The following is a 14,657-nucleotide window of genomic DNA, read 5'->3' as shown; positions in this document are numbered from 1 at the left end:
AATAGATCGTCGAAGTTCCCAACTCTCAAGCTATCACCATCCTTTTCCTTAAACCCACCTGCTAATGTTGCATTTTGCCAAGCCGAGTGCTCTCAGCTCTGAATTCTGTTTGATGAAAAGAGGTGCGCTGTTATTTTTTTTTTGGAAAAGGAGGCTTGCCCCCGGCCTCTGCATCGGAACGATGAAAAGAGGTGCACTGTTACTGGATCAATCCAAATGTTAGAATAAATCACTATCTAGGTGGCTGTAGAATCTTGTTCTTTCCGTCGTACCTTCCCTAGCTCGCCTTATATACTCGGTCCGAGTGGTTGGCATGGCCGAATAGGAGATGGTCTTCCTTATCTTTGCTGGACTTGCGGGGTCCGGATGCCGTATCCTCGTCAACTGTGCACTACTCATCAACAAGATTTTGTTCGCTAATAAACCGCAATGTACTCAAATTGTAATTGTGTGGACCGCTGCAACGAGTCAATGCAAATGCTTTCTACCTTATTGATGTTGAGGTTTTAGCAACAAAGCTCCAGTAAAGCACTATCTTCAAGTGATGCCGTGTGGTCTAGCTTACTCAAAGGCATGACGGTACTGACAGCCATATGCAACTCCCTGAACCAATTCTAGCACTCCCATGCAAGTTTGGTGGATCATTTAAGTTTGGCCCATCACAAAAGCAGTGATCATTGTATCAAGCTTTGCAACAAATATGACAATCTGTTAAACTTGATGGCGCCATTGCTTCGATTATTTCAATCAAGAAGTTTAAGCTGCCTTTTAGTTTGGTCATTGATCAGTGCCTCTGGTGTTTAAAATCTAAAATCACTGGACGACTGATGTTTGCCATGTGGTCACCATCTGCTTGCTGGTTCCCAACACTACTGCATCATAATTTGCATTCAGCTATCTGAGCTCACCACCACACCAATTCAATCAATCATTTACACTACCTCACTCAATGTTGCTTGCCCAAGACCTTCCACATATTTTGACCCTCGCAACTTTGTCAATTGTTCAGGATACATAACATGCCCGACGATTATGGTACACCAAGTTAGGACACAGATTTGCTGGCAGTTAGAGGTTGAAGAAAATGGTTCTGGGCCATGCAATACATGCACCAACATGTGAAACATCCTTTCAGTTTAAAGGACGAGGAGTGGGGTGCCAGGGAGTTGTTACATGCACCAAATTATCACCTAAGCAATACCCTAGAATATTTGTGGATCTTTTCCACCAAGAAAATCACTTTTTAATGGAAATAGCATGTTCCTTCCATGTCAAGATTGATGCTTTTCTTGACATTTTGACTTTAAATTGCCTTGAATTGCAAGAAACCAGCTGAAGCAAAAGGGGGTTGGGTGTTTTCCTTTCCTACTGAAGCTATGAACAGTACTTTCACTTGCATATGTGGTGGTTGGCACTTGCCAGCCAATCACAGCTCTTCGGAAGTGAATCATTTGATGTGACCTTTTGCAATTCTTCAACATTCTGAAACATAGATGATCTAGTTACCCAGTCAGAATTACTTTACTGATAAGTAACAATATTTAAGTATAATTCATTGAGCCAAATCCACAATTCATGATGCGGCACATTTAGAACCAATCGATGCCCTTTGTCACTAGTTACTAGTCCCTCTGTAAAGAAATATAAGACTTTTTACATCACTAAGTATTTGCTGATGTACATTTAGTAGTACAAGCAACAGAAGAACACCATCTAGATGTACATTTTTTACCTAACAAACGGTGAATTCATAGCATGAACAAACCCAACAACTCCTGCCAAACCAAAGATCAATTAACCTAGCAGTAAGTACCCACGGTTAGCTAGTTAGTTATGCCATAAAAGCATGGATGCAAAGAGGAAGATTCATTTAAATAGTCAAAAAGAAGGGGAAAAGTAAAGGTGTAGAACAGACAACCCTTTGTTGTCATGGGGGGCCTTGGATTCGGAAAGGTTTCTTGCTGGAACAGATTTCTGAATCAAGCCTGACATTGGCTGTAAACAACATGAAACGAAAGCTAAGGATCCTTTAATTGTTGATTAATCACGACGTACTATGTGGGGGTGGGAGTGTGGGACTAGTGGCTCCACTGGGAATCAGAATAATTGGAAGGAAGCTTGACACAATTTGAGACTGATTAATAATACAGATGAAAGCAACCTCTAGCTCACAACCGCCTTTGTTTAATCCTACTACTTAGCAAAGCAGAGATCGTTATCACTTATCACAGTCAATATGGCACTCATCGCTAGCTGATCTCGGAAGGGTAGCTCTTATGATGGAGTTGAGTAGGTCTCATCATCCTCTGAGAAAGGCTTAACTTGTGATGGAAGCATCATCACAGGTTTACTAAAGCTAACCGCGCCGACTTAACATTCCACCACATTGATCGGTAGGTAAGCCAAAAGAAGCAGAGTTGGCCAAAAAGAAAAATTACTGCTCGTTTGAGCAATTTTAACATGGTCATTTAACATGATCAACCCACTGGTTCTTTTGCTTTCCAATTCCAACCACAGAAACAAGTGGACTGCCTGCCTGCCTGCCTGCCCCTATATAAGGGGAGCTGGTCCCTTGCATGAATTGCATTGCATTGCACACAAATCAAGCGCCAGTGAGCAGGAGGGAGCAGAGCAGTGTTTGGTCAGGATGTCGAGTTCAGTCTGCTCCCTGTCGCTCCTTGGCCTTGCTGCCGCTCTTCTTCTCTGCTGCTCCCGGCCTGCGACCGCTAAGGAGCAACGCCACGAGTTCGTGGTGAGTAATGCGCAGTCGGTCTCTTCCCTTGTTGACGCAGATTCACTAATGGCTGGCGGCTCAGAATTCTGATGGACGTTGCTGGTGCATATTATGTATGTATGCAGATCCAGGAGGCGGCGGTGACGAGGCTGTGCAACTCGCGGAGCATCGTGACGGCAAACGGGCAGTTCCCCGGGCCGGCGGTGGAGTTGAACGAGGGCGACTCCCTCGTCGTCAGCGTCGTCAACAACGCCACCTACAACGTCACCATCCACTGGTACGTACTACCTCTCATCATATACTATATGAAAAAGCATGGCAATTGCTGATCAATGGAGGCAATGGATGGCGTGCAGGCACGGCGTGCGGCAGATGCGGACGGGGTGGTCGGACGGGCCGGAGTTCGTGACGCAGTGCCCGATCCGGCCGGGGGGCAGCTACACGTACCGCTTCACGGTGGCCGGGCAGGAGGGCACGCTGTGGTGGCACGCGCACAGCTCCTGGCTCAGGGCCACCGTCTACGGCGCGCTCATCATCCGCCCGCGCGACCCCGTCCCCTACCCCTTCGACTTCCACGGCGAGCTCGCCCCCATCATGCTCGGTACGCACGCACGCACGCAGATTATTTTCCTCTCCGTGTCAATACGTTGTTGCACTTTACAAGTTTTTGCACCAGATATTGCAATTGCGTAATACTCGGAACGGAGGGAGTAGCTTTCATTTCACTAGCGCGTGTCGATCAAGTCCTCGGCACAATGATAGCATTGCCCCCTTTACACCAGGACCTAGTGCACAGCATAGCATGGCCGATGCTCGATTCTGCGTTTGACGCGGTGTCGTACAATTGGCGTGTGTCGTCTTCTATTTCTAGTTGATGAAGGCTACTGTGGCATGAAGGACCGACTTAATGTGAACGTTTCTTTATGGCAATTTCTTTATAAACACATGGCAAATTCTAGCAAACAAAGGATTTACTGCAAAATTTGTTGTGTTCACTTGAAGGAATTGACATATTCCAGATAACATAAGTTGCCGTAAAGGACGTATGTTTTATCATGCTCCTTCAGCCGACGTTCGCTGAATAGCATTACGGTTCTTGAAATAGGCAGTGATGCTCACACACATAAACTAGTTATACATAGTACTAGTGTATAAATACAAGTAGTAGTAGTGGACTCTTGAAATGACAGAAAGGAATTTAGATGGATCCCGTGCAGTGCATTGTTCCAAAGTAGCGAAATTAGGAGGGGCTTTGCTTTTCCCGCGTGTTAGCGGCTGTCATCATTCCCATGCATGCATGCTTTCGGTTGGTTGGCTGTTGGCGCCACCTGCTTACCCCAGAGTCAAACCTCCAGGATTGCATGTGCAATTTAGCACCGAAATTTATACTATCACGTCGGTCCAAGACGAACGAAAACCATGCATGCATGACCCATGACAAAGAAAAAAAATTGGATAGCTACTACCATGGAGCAAGATCATTGTGCATGTATGCATGTATGTGAGATCCTTCTTTACTCATGGCATGCACATGCTAGCTAGGAAACATGTGCATATATATCTCACTCTTGGTCTTGGAACCAAATATACTTGCTTCAGCCTTAAGAAATTCAGATACTAGCGCCTTTCTAGCTTCCAAAGATATTCAGACAAATCAAAGGAGGATGCATGCATCATCATGAAAATGTTCCATGTCTGGTTGGCCGAGCCTCTTATACATTATTTCCTTAAAAGGAATTCTAAAGAGAGAAAGCATGCATAAAGGCCAGTTTCAACATGTTCTAATGTTCTCTCGAAACGGGTTTGAAAGAAAAATAATCTTTGGAGAAGTACTTTTAATAGTAGAGCCAAGTGCTGGCTATATCTTGTTGTAATGTTATTTCTAGCAAGTCTAAATAGCCAACATGTAATTGCATTCAAGAAGAGCTCCCTGAAAGTTTGAGTCCGTAATTGCATAGATTCGCAATAAACAAAGTCTGTAATTGCATAATAATCAAAATGGCTGTCATTTATTTCATAATTTGGCTGATTATTTTGGTTGTTGCGTGTGTGGCCGACATGGAACAATAGGCCTAACATGTAGTACAGCATGCCTAAAAAAACATGTGGTACAGCATGCTAGCCAATTGACTTTTTTCCCCTTTTAGTATTTTCAGCTGTTCAATATGTGGAGTGGTACGCCTTCTTCCTATATGAATGAGAGAGATATTTTCTCTATTATTTTCCACTACTATTGTTTAAGAGGAAAAAAGAAGAGCTAGATAGATAGTACAGTACCGTTTTCTGCAACTAATAATCTGGCTGCATGCGCGCAGGTGAGTGGTGGGACATGAACCCCATCGACGTCATCCGCACCGCCACGCGCACCGGTGCAGCTCCCAACGTCTCCGACGCCATCACCGTCAACGGCCAACCCGGCGACCTCTACAGCTGCTCCTCCCAAGACACGACCGTGTTCCCGGTCAAGTCCGGCGAGACCAACCTGTTGCGCTTCATCAACGCCGCGCTCAACACCGAGCTCTTCGTCTCCCTCGCCGGCCACACCATGACCGTCGTGGGCGCCGACGCCTCCTACCTCAAGCCGTACAACACCACTGTCATCGTGCTCGGGCCCGGCCAGACCACGGACGTCCTCGTCACCTTCGACCAGCCGCCGGGCCGGTACTACCTCGCCGCCCGCGCCTACGCCAGCGCGCAGGGTGTGCCCTTCGACAACACCACCACCACCGCCATCTTCGACTACGGCGCCGGTGGCACGGCGAGCCCGGCGATGCCGACCCTCCCAGCGTACAATGACACGGCCACGGTCACCACGTTCACAACGAGCCTGCGCAACCTCCACTCGGTGGGCCTCCCCTCGGCGGTCGACGAGGACCTTTTCTTCACCGTCGGCGTCGGCCTCTTCAACTGCTCCAGCGGACAGAACTGCGGCGGCCCCAACAACACGCGGTTCGCGGCGAGCATCAACAACGCCTCCTTCGTTCTCCCCTCCACCGTCTCCATCCTCCAGGCACACTACCAGGGCGATGCCGCCGCCACCGGCGTCTTCACCACCGACTTCCCCGCCAACCCGCCGGTGCAGTTCGACTACACGGCGCAGAATGTGAGCCGCGCGCTCTGGCAGCCCGTGCCAGGCACCAAGGTGTACAAGCTCAAGTACGGCTCCGTGGTGCAGATCGTGCTCCAGGGCACCAACATCTTCGCCGGGGAGAACCACCCTATCCACACCCATGGCTACGACTTCTTCATCCTCGCTGAGGGCTTCGGCAACTTCGATGCCGCTACCGACACCGCAAAGTTCAACCTCGACGACCCACCAATGAGGAACACGGTGGGCGTCCCGCTGAATGGGTGGGCTGTCATCCGGTTCGTCGCCGACAACCCCGGGGTGTGGCTGATGCACTGCCATCTGGATGTGCACATCACCTGGGGCCTCGCCATGGCCTTCCTGGTCGAGGATGGAGTAGGAGAGCTGCAGTCCCTGGGGGCACCCCCACCAGACCTGCCAATTTGCTGAAGAAATCAAAGTCTTTTTTTTTTTGCTCAGTTCTACTGATTATTTGGGGCAATGTACCATTCTCACATTTGTTGCCGCGTTCTAGTTATTTACATTCGATTCATTACGAAATATCTTCAATGTAATTCAGATACTTTTCAGTCAGAAAAATGTTATTCAGATACTGTTGAACACTAGAGGAACACTTGCAGTTAGAATTTCCTGCATCATGAGATCCAATCGTACACTGAAATCAATCTTAGTGCCAAATAAAGTACAACTATCATTTACCACTGCACTGCGTTGAAGTACACAACCACCAGCCACACAACATTTCTAAAGGAGAAATGGTGTCGGTCTGCAAAAAGATCTGCCTGGCTACTACTTGGCTAGCTGTACAATAAGCATTTCTTTCTGATAAAAGCACAGATCATTAGGCGCCACATGCCCACAGGGCAAGACTGCATTGAACATAACTCCAGGCTCCACAGACTTGTAGATGGGTCAAGCCACAAATTTCAGGCAGCGAGTGTCATTGTGTATGACTTGGCAGCGGCAAGAACAGAACCGTGTTCCACACCTGGGGCATGTGTAATTTGAAGAATTCCCACAAACAGAGCAGTAATGGCGACGGGATGAAGTGCTCGGTGGACCCACAGCAGCCCTCAGATATGTTGGGACATGAGGTGGCAAGGCCTCCAGATTTGCCTGCAACAGTTCAGGGGTAAAAATCTTCTAAGTCCCTAGTTACCATCAAGAAAGATACTCCCTCCGTCCCATAAAATAAGAGCGTTTTTTACACTAGTGTAGTGTCAAAAACGCTCTTATATTATTGGACGGAGGGTGTATATGTCAAGAAAGAAATTTGCACCACAATTTCCTAGTTCCCATCCAACCCGTCTATTCTACTCACCTCTTGTAAAGCATCCATGAAAGATCTTACCGCCCTTTTCTCCAAAGCTTTTCCTTGCCTTGTCTTGCGTTTCATGTTCTTTGATTGCTTCTTTTGCATCAAAACTACACAAGGCCAAGTAAGAAACAAAATAAAATTAGCACTTACATCGTATAGTTTTTAAAAAAATTCTTTTCGCATGCACTGTCTCAAAAGCTAGCAGCATACACAACTTTTCAGTATGTTAAAAAAATACTCCCTCAGTGTTAATAATACTCCCTCGGTTTCAAAATAAATGAAGTTCTAGGTTTATCCTAACTTCCTAAGTCAAACTCCATTAAGTTTGAGAGAGTCTATATACAAATATATCAACATCTTGAGTACCAAATTTGCTTCATTAGATTCATTGTGAAGTAATTTTCATATTATATATACTTGATATTGTAGATCTTTGCAATTTTTGTCATAGACATGGCCAGACATAAAATAGTTCAATCCTAGAACTTCAATTATTTTAGAATGGAGGGAGTGATTCTACACCGAAATGCTAAATCAGCATGGTGATTGTAATGATTTACATTCAAACCATGATGCTCAATAGTGAGACAATCTAACAGGGCATGCATGACAGGGGTTAATAATTCAATCCACCCGTGCATAACTTGGGCTCTTATATTCTTATCAAATGCATTAGATGCACATGGCAACCCAAAAAAAATCAGGATGGTGTTACAAAGATCGATTTAATTATATAGTTCATCATTCTCTTTGCAAGAAACGGAAACAGAATGTGTTTCCTCTTCTGTAAAATTTATGTACGTGAATGTGTTATCTCTGATACTAGAAGCAATACCAATACCTGAGGTACAGGCACAAAGCCATTTTGCTATTTATACTAGGAGTAGATTGCAAAGTTTGTTTATGTACACACTGCATTGCAACTCCCTTGAAACTTCAGAAAACCACAGAAGAGAATAATGCCCCCTGAAAATAATAGAGAAAGGAACCAACCATGGTCCTCCTCATCTGTAGATCCATACTCATCATCGTTGAGATCCACCACCTCAACCCCAGCATTATCACTCTCAAGCGCATCAAGACGAGCCAAAGCAGCCTACATGGCATTACAGATATGAAGACACATAATTTAGTGAAACTGACATAAGGAGTAGCATCTAAACTGACAAGACGCACAGCAATTTGCAGGAACTAGCAGTAACTAGTGATCTTAAATCAACGACAGACTGCCTAAGAAACAAAAAAACAGGCGAATCAACAAAGATTGTTTTCTTTAAGAGTTCTGCTAGGGTTGAAGCCGTTTGAAGTTGAAACCACCACATTGATCAGAAGCAGCGAGCTTCCCCTCGGTGGTAAGGCGAAGCCGAATTCAGTAGAGAAATGAATGAGCACCGCTTGCTGATATGGAGGTTCCACGGGTGAAAGTGGAATCCAAGGAGGTAGGAATTGTTACCTGAGCGCGGTTGTCGGAGCTGGAGAGGGCAGAGGCCATGCGCGAGGCCATCCGCCGCGTCCGCGAGCTCGTGCGGCGGAAGGGCCCCGAGTTCTCCTCCTCCCCGTCCATCTTGGGCACCCGGCGCGCGGCGACGGCGGACGGCGGTCGGCGGCGGTGGCGCGGGGGAGGAGATGTGGGACTGGCTTGAGGGATCGATTTGGGCCCTGTCGTTCCGAGGGAGTTCGTGATCCAGCCCTCAGTCAGGCAGGCTATTCCCTATTTGCCGCTCGTTGCAGCAAAATGCCGGCGAAACATGGGCCAGCCCATTTTGCTACAAAGGGTTTATATCGGTTTAGGGAGTTTTCTAAAAAAAACGCTTTAGGTAATGGGAACCTTGTTCCTGCCAGGTTTATGTCACTTCCATTTTATTTATTTTATCTTACTTGTATTCATGTGTGATTTCAACAATTCTTTTAATTCCAAACCATGTTGTTATTTTTTTAATTATTTAGATTTAAACATTTGTTGTAATTAAGAGGATTATTGTATTGTATGATGTTAAAGAATTAATAAGTTTGATTTATATTGCTGTTTTATTTAAATCATATTGTTCAAAATCATGATTTTGCCTATCTAACTAAAACGGATTTACGGTATGATTTTGCCTATCTAACTAAAACAGATTTACGGTACCGCGCGGGGTCAAGCGGAGTACTGCAGTACGGGTTTGCGGCATCTGTTCCACTTGAAGTCTCATGATACCACAAATCTGTTTTAGGGAGAGCTGCAAATTGGTTTTGCGGGGCGGAAATATACAGCATCTGCTAGAGTTGCTCTAAGCAATAGCTGCTATCCTTTGTTCCAGAAAGAATATATTTAACATAGCACTGTTAGATCGCCAAAAAAATAAGCACTATTAAGATCCATGGGATGAACATGAACTCCACACTAGCTAGCAACAGCCTCGCTGGAAGGTAGAGAAAAACCACGAAGTGGATAGCCTTTCAGAATTGGCGACCAGGCCACCGTGACCCGCAGCTTACACGACCCAACATCAAGCATGCCATGGCTTCTGCCAGCCTCCAATGGTGCAAAGGACGTCTCAGCCTCCACGACCTTCTCACCACCACGAGACAACAGAGCACAAACCATGAGCCGCCCAGACCTTTCAACAGAGACAACACGGCGCGAGAGTTCCATCTTGCCGCTGTCGCCAGCGACGGCCTCTTTCTCGCCTGAATCGAGCAGCAAGACTTTCATGTGGGGCACACTGGCAGTACATGCAGTTAACTGGCCGTGGAACCCTTGCGGCCATGACCCCTCGACCACCTCGACTGCGATGGTGGCCTCGGCGCAAGCGACGATGATACCATATGCCAGCTCCAGTGTGCTGAGCTTACTTCTGTAGCATCTGGTGCCCACAAGCGATTTGGATGGCGATTGACGGATATTGCAGCGGCTGATCAGGAGGCTTAGATCTCTGTCCTCTGAACAGGTAGCGCCCTTAACTTTTAGAATGGCCTCAAAGTACACAGACGGATGCCCCTCGTGCACAACAGCACGAGCAGGACCTGTAAGAACCAAATGTTGACCCTGCATGCAACACCATCAATCAAATTAAGTAAATAACAATGCTCCTATGGAACACATCTATTGAAGTAATAAGCGATTAGCCATGGATTATTAATCCGTTCATCAAGTGGAACTTAACTACAATGACTCGAACTGAAATGGGTGGAAGATGGCCAGAAGAAACTACAGGAAGACAATTTGAGAAGCGCAAATAAATTGGGTTGCGTCGACAAGAATATTTAAACTAGCTATTCAAACTAAAAGTAAACTGAAGCCGAAACTAGGTAAACAGTAAACAACACAATATTCAAAACATCACAAAATGGTTTATCGATGTGAAGTGCATACCATGAATGATGTTAGTTGCTGGCAGAGAATAATAGCCTAAGGTTTTAGGGTACGTTTGGTTTACAACCAACGGTGACCCTACCAAAAAATGGGTTGGCCCATAAGATTTGGTCATTGCTTGGATCGGTGCCAAATATTTGGCATGCCCAGCCAGCCCAGGTAGCTCCCATGTAAATTTTGCCAACTCGCAGGCGCTCCAGGGGCGCAGAAAATGCTCGCCAAAAACTGGGAGTGTTGCCCTCGCATGCTTTTCATTGTGTTTGGTGATTATCCAACACAATTAGTGTGGCAGGTTAAATGGCTGGGAAAATCACGCACGTACGTTGTACTACCAGACCTCTGGATCGATTAATCCCGTGTAGAGGCCGGTAACCAATCCTGCTTAACCAAATAACAACCCAAAGTACCAAACACTAGCTAGTATTCCCCAAGTTATCCCAGTTTCAACAAAAGACCGTGGATCAAAATACTATACTATGGCGACGACTTTGTCTTAGTTCAGTAAAGGATGTCAGCATTATTTCCACGGACACATGTGATGCGCAGTGTGTACTTTTACACGTCCGTTTTTCACTTGGCACATTGTAGTTAATTAAGTGTGTTCTTAACAGGTGTCCCTTCTTTTTAATTAAAACTTAATTGCAATCACACTAAACACTGATCAATCCTAGTTACCAAAGTGTGCCAAGTTAGTTGGATGTAAACCAAATGGAAGCTTACTGATTTCGCCAAAGAAAATGTCAGTATAATGGATCTAAACCAAACAAGATCAACTTACCAAAAAATTGGTCATGCCCTAGCATTGGTCATGCAAAAAAATTGGTGCAGCTAATTGGGGCACAAACCAAACACACCCTTAGTAACACAGAAAAATGATAGTTGTTGTGGTTCAGATGTGCAAAACGCATATCTTTTGTATTTACTCAATGCAAACATTTGAGCTGGTTGTGATGGTGAGCCTGGCAATCGACCTCCCCACGATCGAACATATGTTTCTGGTTGGTGGTGCCATCTCCCCACGATTTTCGTCATTTACTTTAAGGTTTGCAAATTATGTCATATGATGAGTTTACTGTTTCCTATTTCCTATATGGCGCAAGATGCTTTGCCTTGTCTAACTAAAATATAGTATTCATGGGCATTAAATTTGTATAGAGACGGATGTGTGACATGATTAGGCATCTTTCTATATTCCCGTATAACGTGCAGGCATTCAGATATGAAAACACTACTGGCAAGTCATACTTACAATTCATAATACACTGTCAAGGTAAATTGCCAAATTTCAGACAGTAACGCCAGAAACTATCAAACAGAAATGAGAACAACGTTAGTCTCAAACAGATTGAGGGACACAAATGTCTGCTAATGCACTGTGCCATGTAGAAGGCCTATGATTCTTAAGGTCAGGGTCAGGTAAAAAGTGCAAAGACTTTTCCATATGGCTCACTGGATCCCTCTATAACTGAACTACACGCATCTGTCCCCAAGTCTGGATGTGCTTACACTTGATCCACTTCCGGATGGGTCTCACCGGCCTTAGAATGAGACCCGGTCTCATAGATTTTTTTACCAAGTTGGCATCCAAAGCATAAATTCAAACTCATTCACCAACGAATGGAAGATGCAAATACAGTTTATGGAAGAATCAACTTAAGTCAACATACAAAAACAAGGTTGAATGTCACACATGCTTATATGTGATGTGATGTACATGAACATGCTGGTTGCTTGTATTTAGCCTCTTTTTAATTTATACATTAGCAATGTTCAATGGATTTTCCTAAACCAAATATCTGTGTGTTGTACTTTCCCATGTTGAACTTTTCTTATTCACATGTTTATGTTCATTGGCAAGCTTTTAGTCTGCTACAAGGTGGTTACTTATATGTGTTCTGTGGTCAGCATTGTGATATTATTAATACTCACTCCGATATGTGTTCTGCGGTTAGCTTTGTACTTAAGCAGCGACAAGCAAATAATAATATGGATCGGAGGGAGTAGCAAAGATTGCATTACACATGACAGGAAGGACCAAATATATAACCTGTTGGGTGAGGGTTTGGCAGTTGTCCCTTGACCGGTTAAAGATAATATTGCGATTATGATCCAGGTCGTCGCGCATGGCGATCATGCCAAATACATCGAGGGGCCACTGTAAACCGCCAGTTATTTCCGTGACCTTGACTGAGAAGATCTGCATGGTAGTCTGGTGGACAGTGAAATGAGGCATAGGATTGTCCGTGAAACACATGGCGGGGATCGACGCTGCATGTACAGGAGATTCAGATTCAGTAAAAGAACAAAATTGGCAGGAATCGACATAATCCAATCTACAGTTGTTGTCAGCTTCTAATAATCCTACAATACAATTGTCAATTATACATCTATATATCTACAGAATGTTAAAACTTGAAACCCAGCTTATGAACTTTGTAGGAACATCAATCGATCAAAACAGATAAAACAAAGAAGAAACGAAAGAGAAGTGCTCACTGGTGTCCTCGAAAGAGCCGTACTGTTTGGACCACTTCATGTCCCAGATCTGCCGGTACTTGTTGTAATCCTGTTCAGACTCGTCTTCTTGGTTCGGACCCGGCGGCGCCCGGGGCCTCTCCTCTTTTTCCCTTAGTCTCTCCGCGTGCATCTGCAGGGAGCGCTCGCGCGACAATATCTTCTCCCTCGCCATCTCTTCCTGCAGCAGCGCCGCCCGCTCCTGCTCCGTGAGCGCCTCCGGCACGATCGGCGCCACGCCGGAGTTCTCCTCGTTCCGCCTCGCCACCGCTCGCTTCAGCCTTCCCTCTTCGACCATCTTCGCTGAATCAACCGTCAATTGCATAAAAAACGACACCGCATTCGACGCCTTCTTTTTCCCCGCCCGCTTTCTCCCCGATTTCGCCGTCTCCATCAGACGCTCTCTCTTTCTTCCAGCCTCCATCGTCTCCGTCTCCATCTCACCAGCTCTCGCCAAGTTCGATTGTTCCCGTCGAACCCTACTTTCCCCAGGGTGGGGAAGAGGAAAGAAAACCTAGATTCAGGCGCCAGCCAGTTGGGTTCCGTCCGTTAGTTGAAGAGTTCAGGTGGGCCAAACTCACACGTATAACGAATTATGTGACTCGGTTTATAATTTTCAGAGAAAACGTGACTCGGCATCTCGGCCCAGCCCGTTATGTTGACACCGGAAACAAACAAGAGCAACTAGTTAACGAGCGGTTCCGGAGCGCTCCGCGGGTGACAAGTGTCGCGCGTGGAGTGCTTCCGCGAGGAAAAACCAGCCGGCGTTCTTGGTTTTTCCTTTTCGGTTTGTGGTTTTGTGTGTTTTGCAGTTTAACCTTCCAACTACTAGAATTTTCTGATTTCTCCTTTCCGTGCGATAACACAAACAAAAATAACGGCCAACCGTGTCGGTTCTTTGTTTCCCTTTTTGCTCCCATTATATTTCCGGCGAATGGAGATTTATGGGTTAGTTACGAGCGGGGCTACCAACACTATCAAATGTGACCTTTCAAGTAAGGAAAAAACAGCAACTTTTTCACACACACGAAGAAAAAAACATGGTTTGACGCACGGTCGTGATGACTGCAAAGGCATCGCTCAATCCTCTGAATGTCAATGTGTGAATTCTCCATAGGCACAGGTGTATACTAGCAGAGGCATGGTTTGTATAACTTTACTAAATTGAAGCACGGCGCCTTCGGCTCGTTTAATTTTCATGAACATCTTGAAGGGGGCATGTTGGAAATATGCCCTAAAGGCAATAATAAAATGATTATTATTGTATTTCCTTGTTCATGATAATTGTCTATTGTTCATGCTATAATTGTATTAACTGGAAACCGTAATACATGTGTGAATACATAGACCACAACATGTCCCTAGTAAGCCTCTAGTTGACTAGCTCGTTGATCAATAGATGGTTATGGTTTCCTGACCATGAACATTGGATGTCATTAATAACGGGATCACATCATTAGGAGAATGATGTGATGGACAAGACCCAATCCTAAGCATAGCACAAGATCGTGTAGTTCGTTTGCTAAGAGCTTTTCTAATGTCAAGTATCGTTTCCTTAGACCATGAGATTGTGCAACTCCCGGATACCGTAGGAATGCTTTGGGTGTACCAAACGTCACAACGTAATTGGGTGGCTATAAATATGCAC

General features: G+C 45.4%; 3 protein-coding genes across 3 annotated transcripts; 1 reads left to right on the top strand and 2 right to left on the bottom strand.

Moving 5' to 3' along the window:
• The first annotated feature begins 2,536 nt into the window (after positions 1–2,536).
• On the top strand, positions 2,537–6,427 carry LOC109735427 (putative laccase-17). The gene is made up of 4 exons (XM_020294639.4): positions 2,537–2,752; positions 2,860–3,011; positions 3,091–3,335; positions 5,050–6,427. The coding sequence occupies exons 1-4, from the start codon at positions 2,648–2,650 to the stop codon at positions 6,249–6,251; spliced, it is 1,704 nt and encodes a 567-aa protein (XP_020150228.1). The 5' UTR covers positions 2,537–2,647; the 3' UTR covers positions 6,252–6,427.
• On the bottom strand, positions 6,386–8,852 carry LOC109735434 (SWR1 complex subunit 6). Its single transcript, XM_020294648.3, has 4 exons — positions 8,594–8,852; positions 8,134–8,236; positions 7,144–7,247; positions 6,386–6,938 (listed from the first exon to the last, which is right to left on the bottom strand). The coding sequence occupies exons 1-4, from the start codon at positions 8,702–8,704 to the stop codon at positions 6,735–6,737; spliced, it is 522 nt and encodes a 173-aa protein (XP_020150237.1). The 5' UTR covers positions 8,705–8,852; the 3' UTR covers positions 6,386–6,734.
• A 495-nt stretch (positions 8,853–9,347) lies between these two features.
• On the bottom strand, positions 9,348–13,596 carry LOC109735442 (uncharacterized). Its single transcript, XM_020294657.4, has 3 exons — positions 12,992–13,596; positions 12,543–12,763; positions 9,348–10,168 (listed from the first exon to the last, which is right to left on the bottom strand). The coding sequence occupies exons 1-3, from the start codon at positions 13,446–13,448 to the stop codon at positions 9,524–9,526; spliced, it is 1,323 nt and encodes a 440-aa protein (XP_020150246.1). The 5' UTR covers positions 13,449–13,596; the 3' UTR covers positions 9,348–9,523.
• Between the last annotated feature and the right edge of the window lie 1,061 nt (positions 13,597–14,657).

The sequence above is a fragment of the Aegilops tauschii genome, chromosome 5, assembly GCF_002575655.3.
Source record: "Aegilops tauschii subsp. strangulata cultivar AL8/78 chromosome 5, Aet v6.0, whole genome shotgun sequence".
Classification (NCBI taxonomy): Eukaryota; Viridiplantae; Streptophyta; class Magnoliopsida; order Poales; family Poaceae; genus Aegilops; species Aegilops tauschii.
Note: the sequence above shows the minus strand (reverse complement) of the source record. Positions and strands in the feature narration are given on the sequence as shown.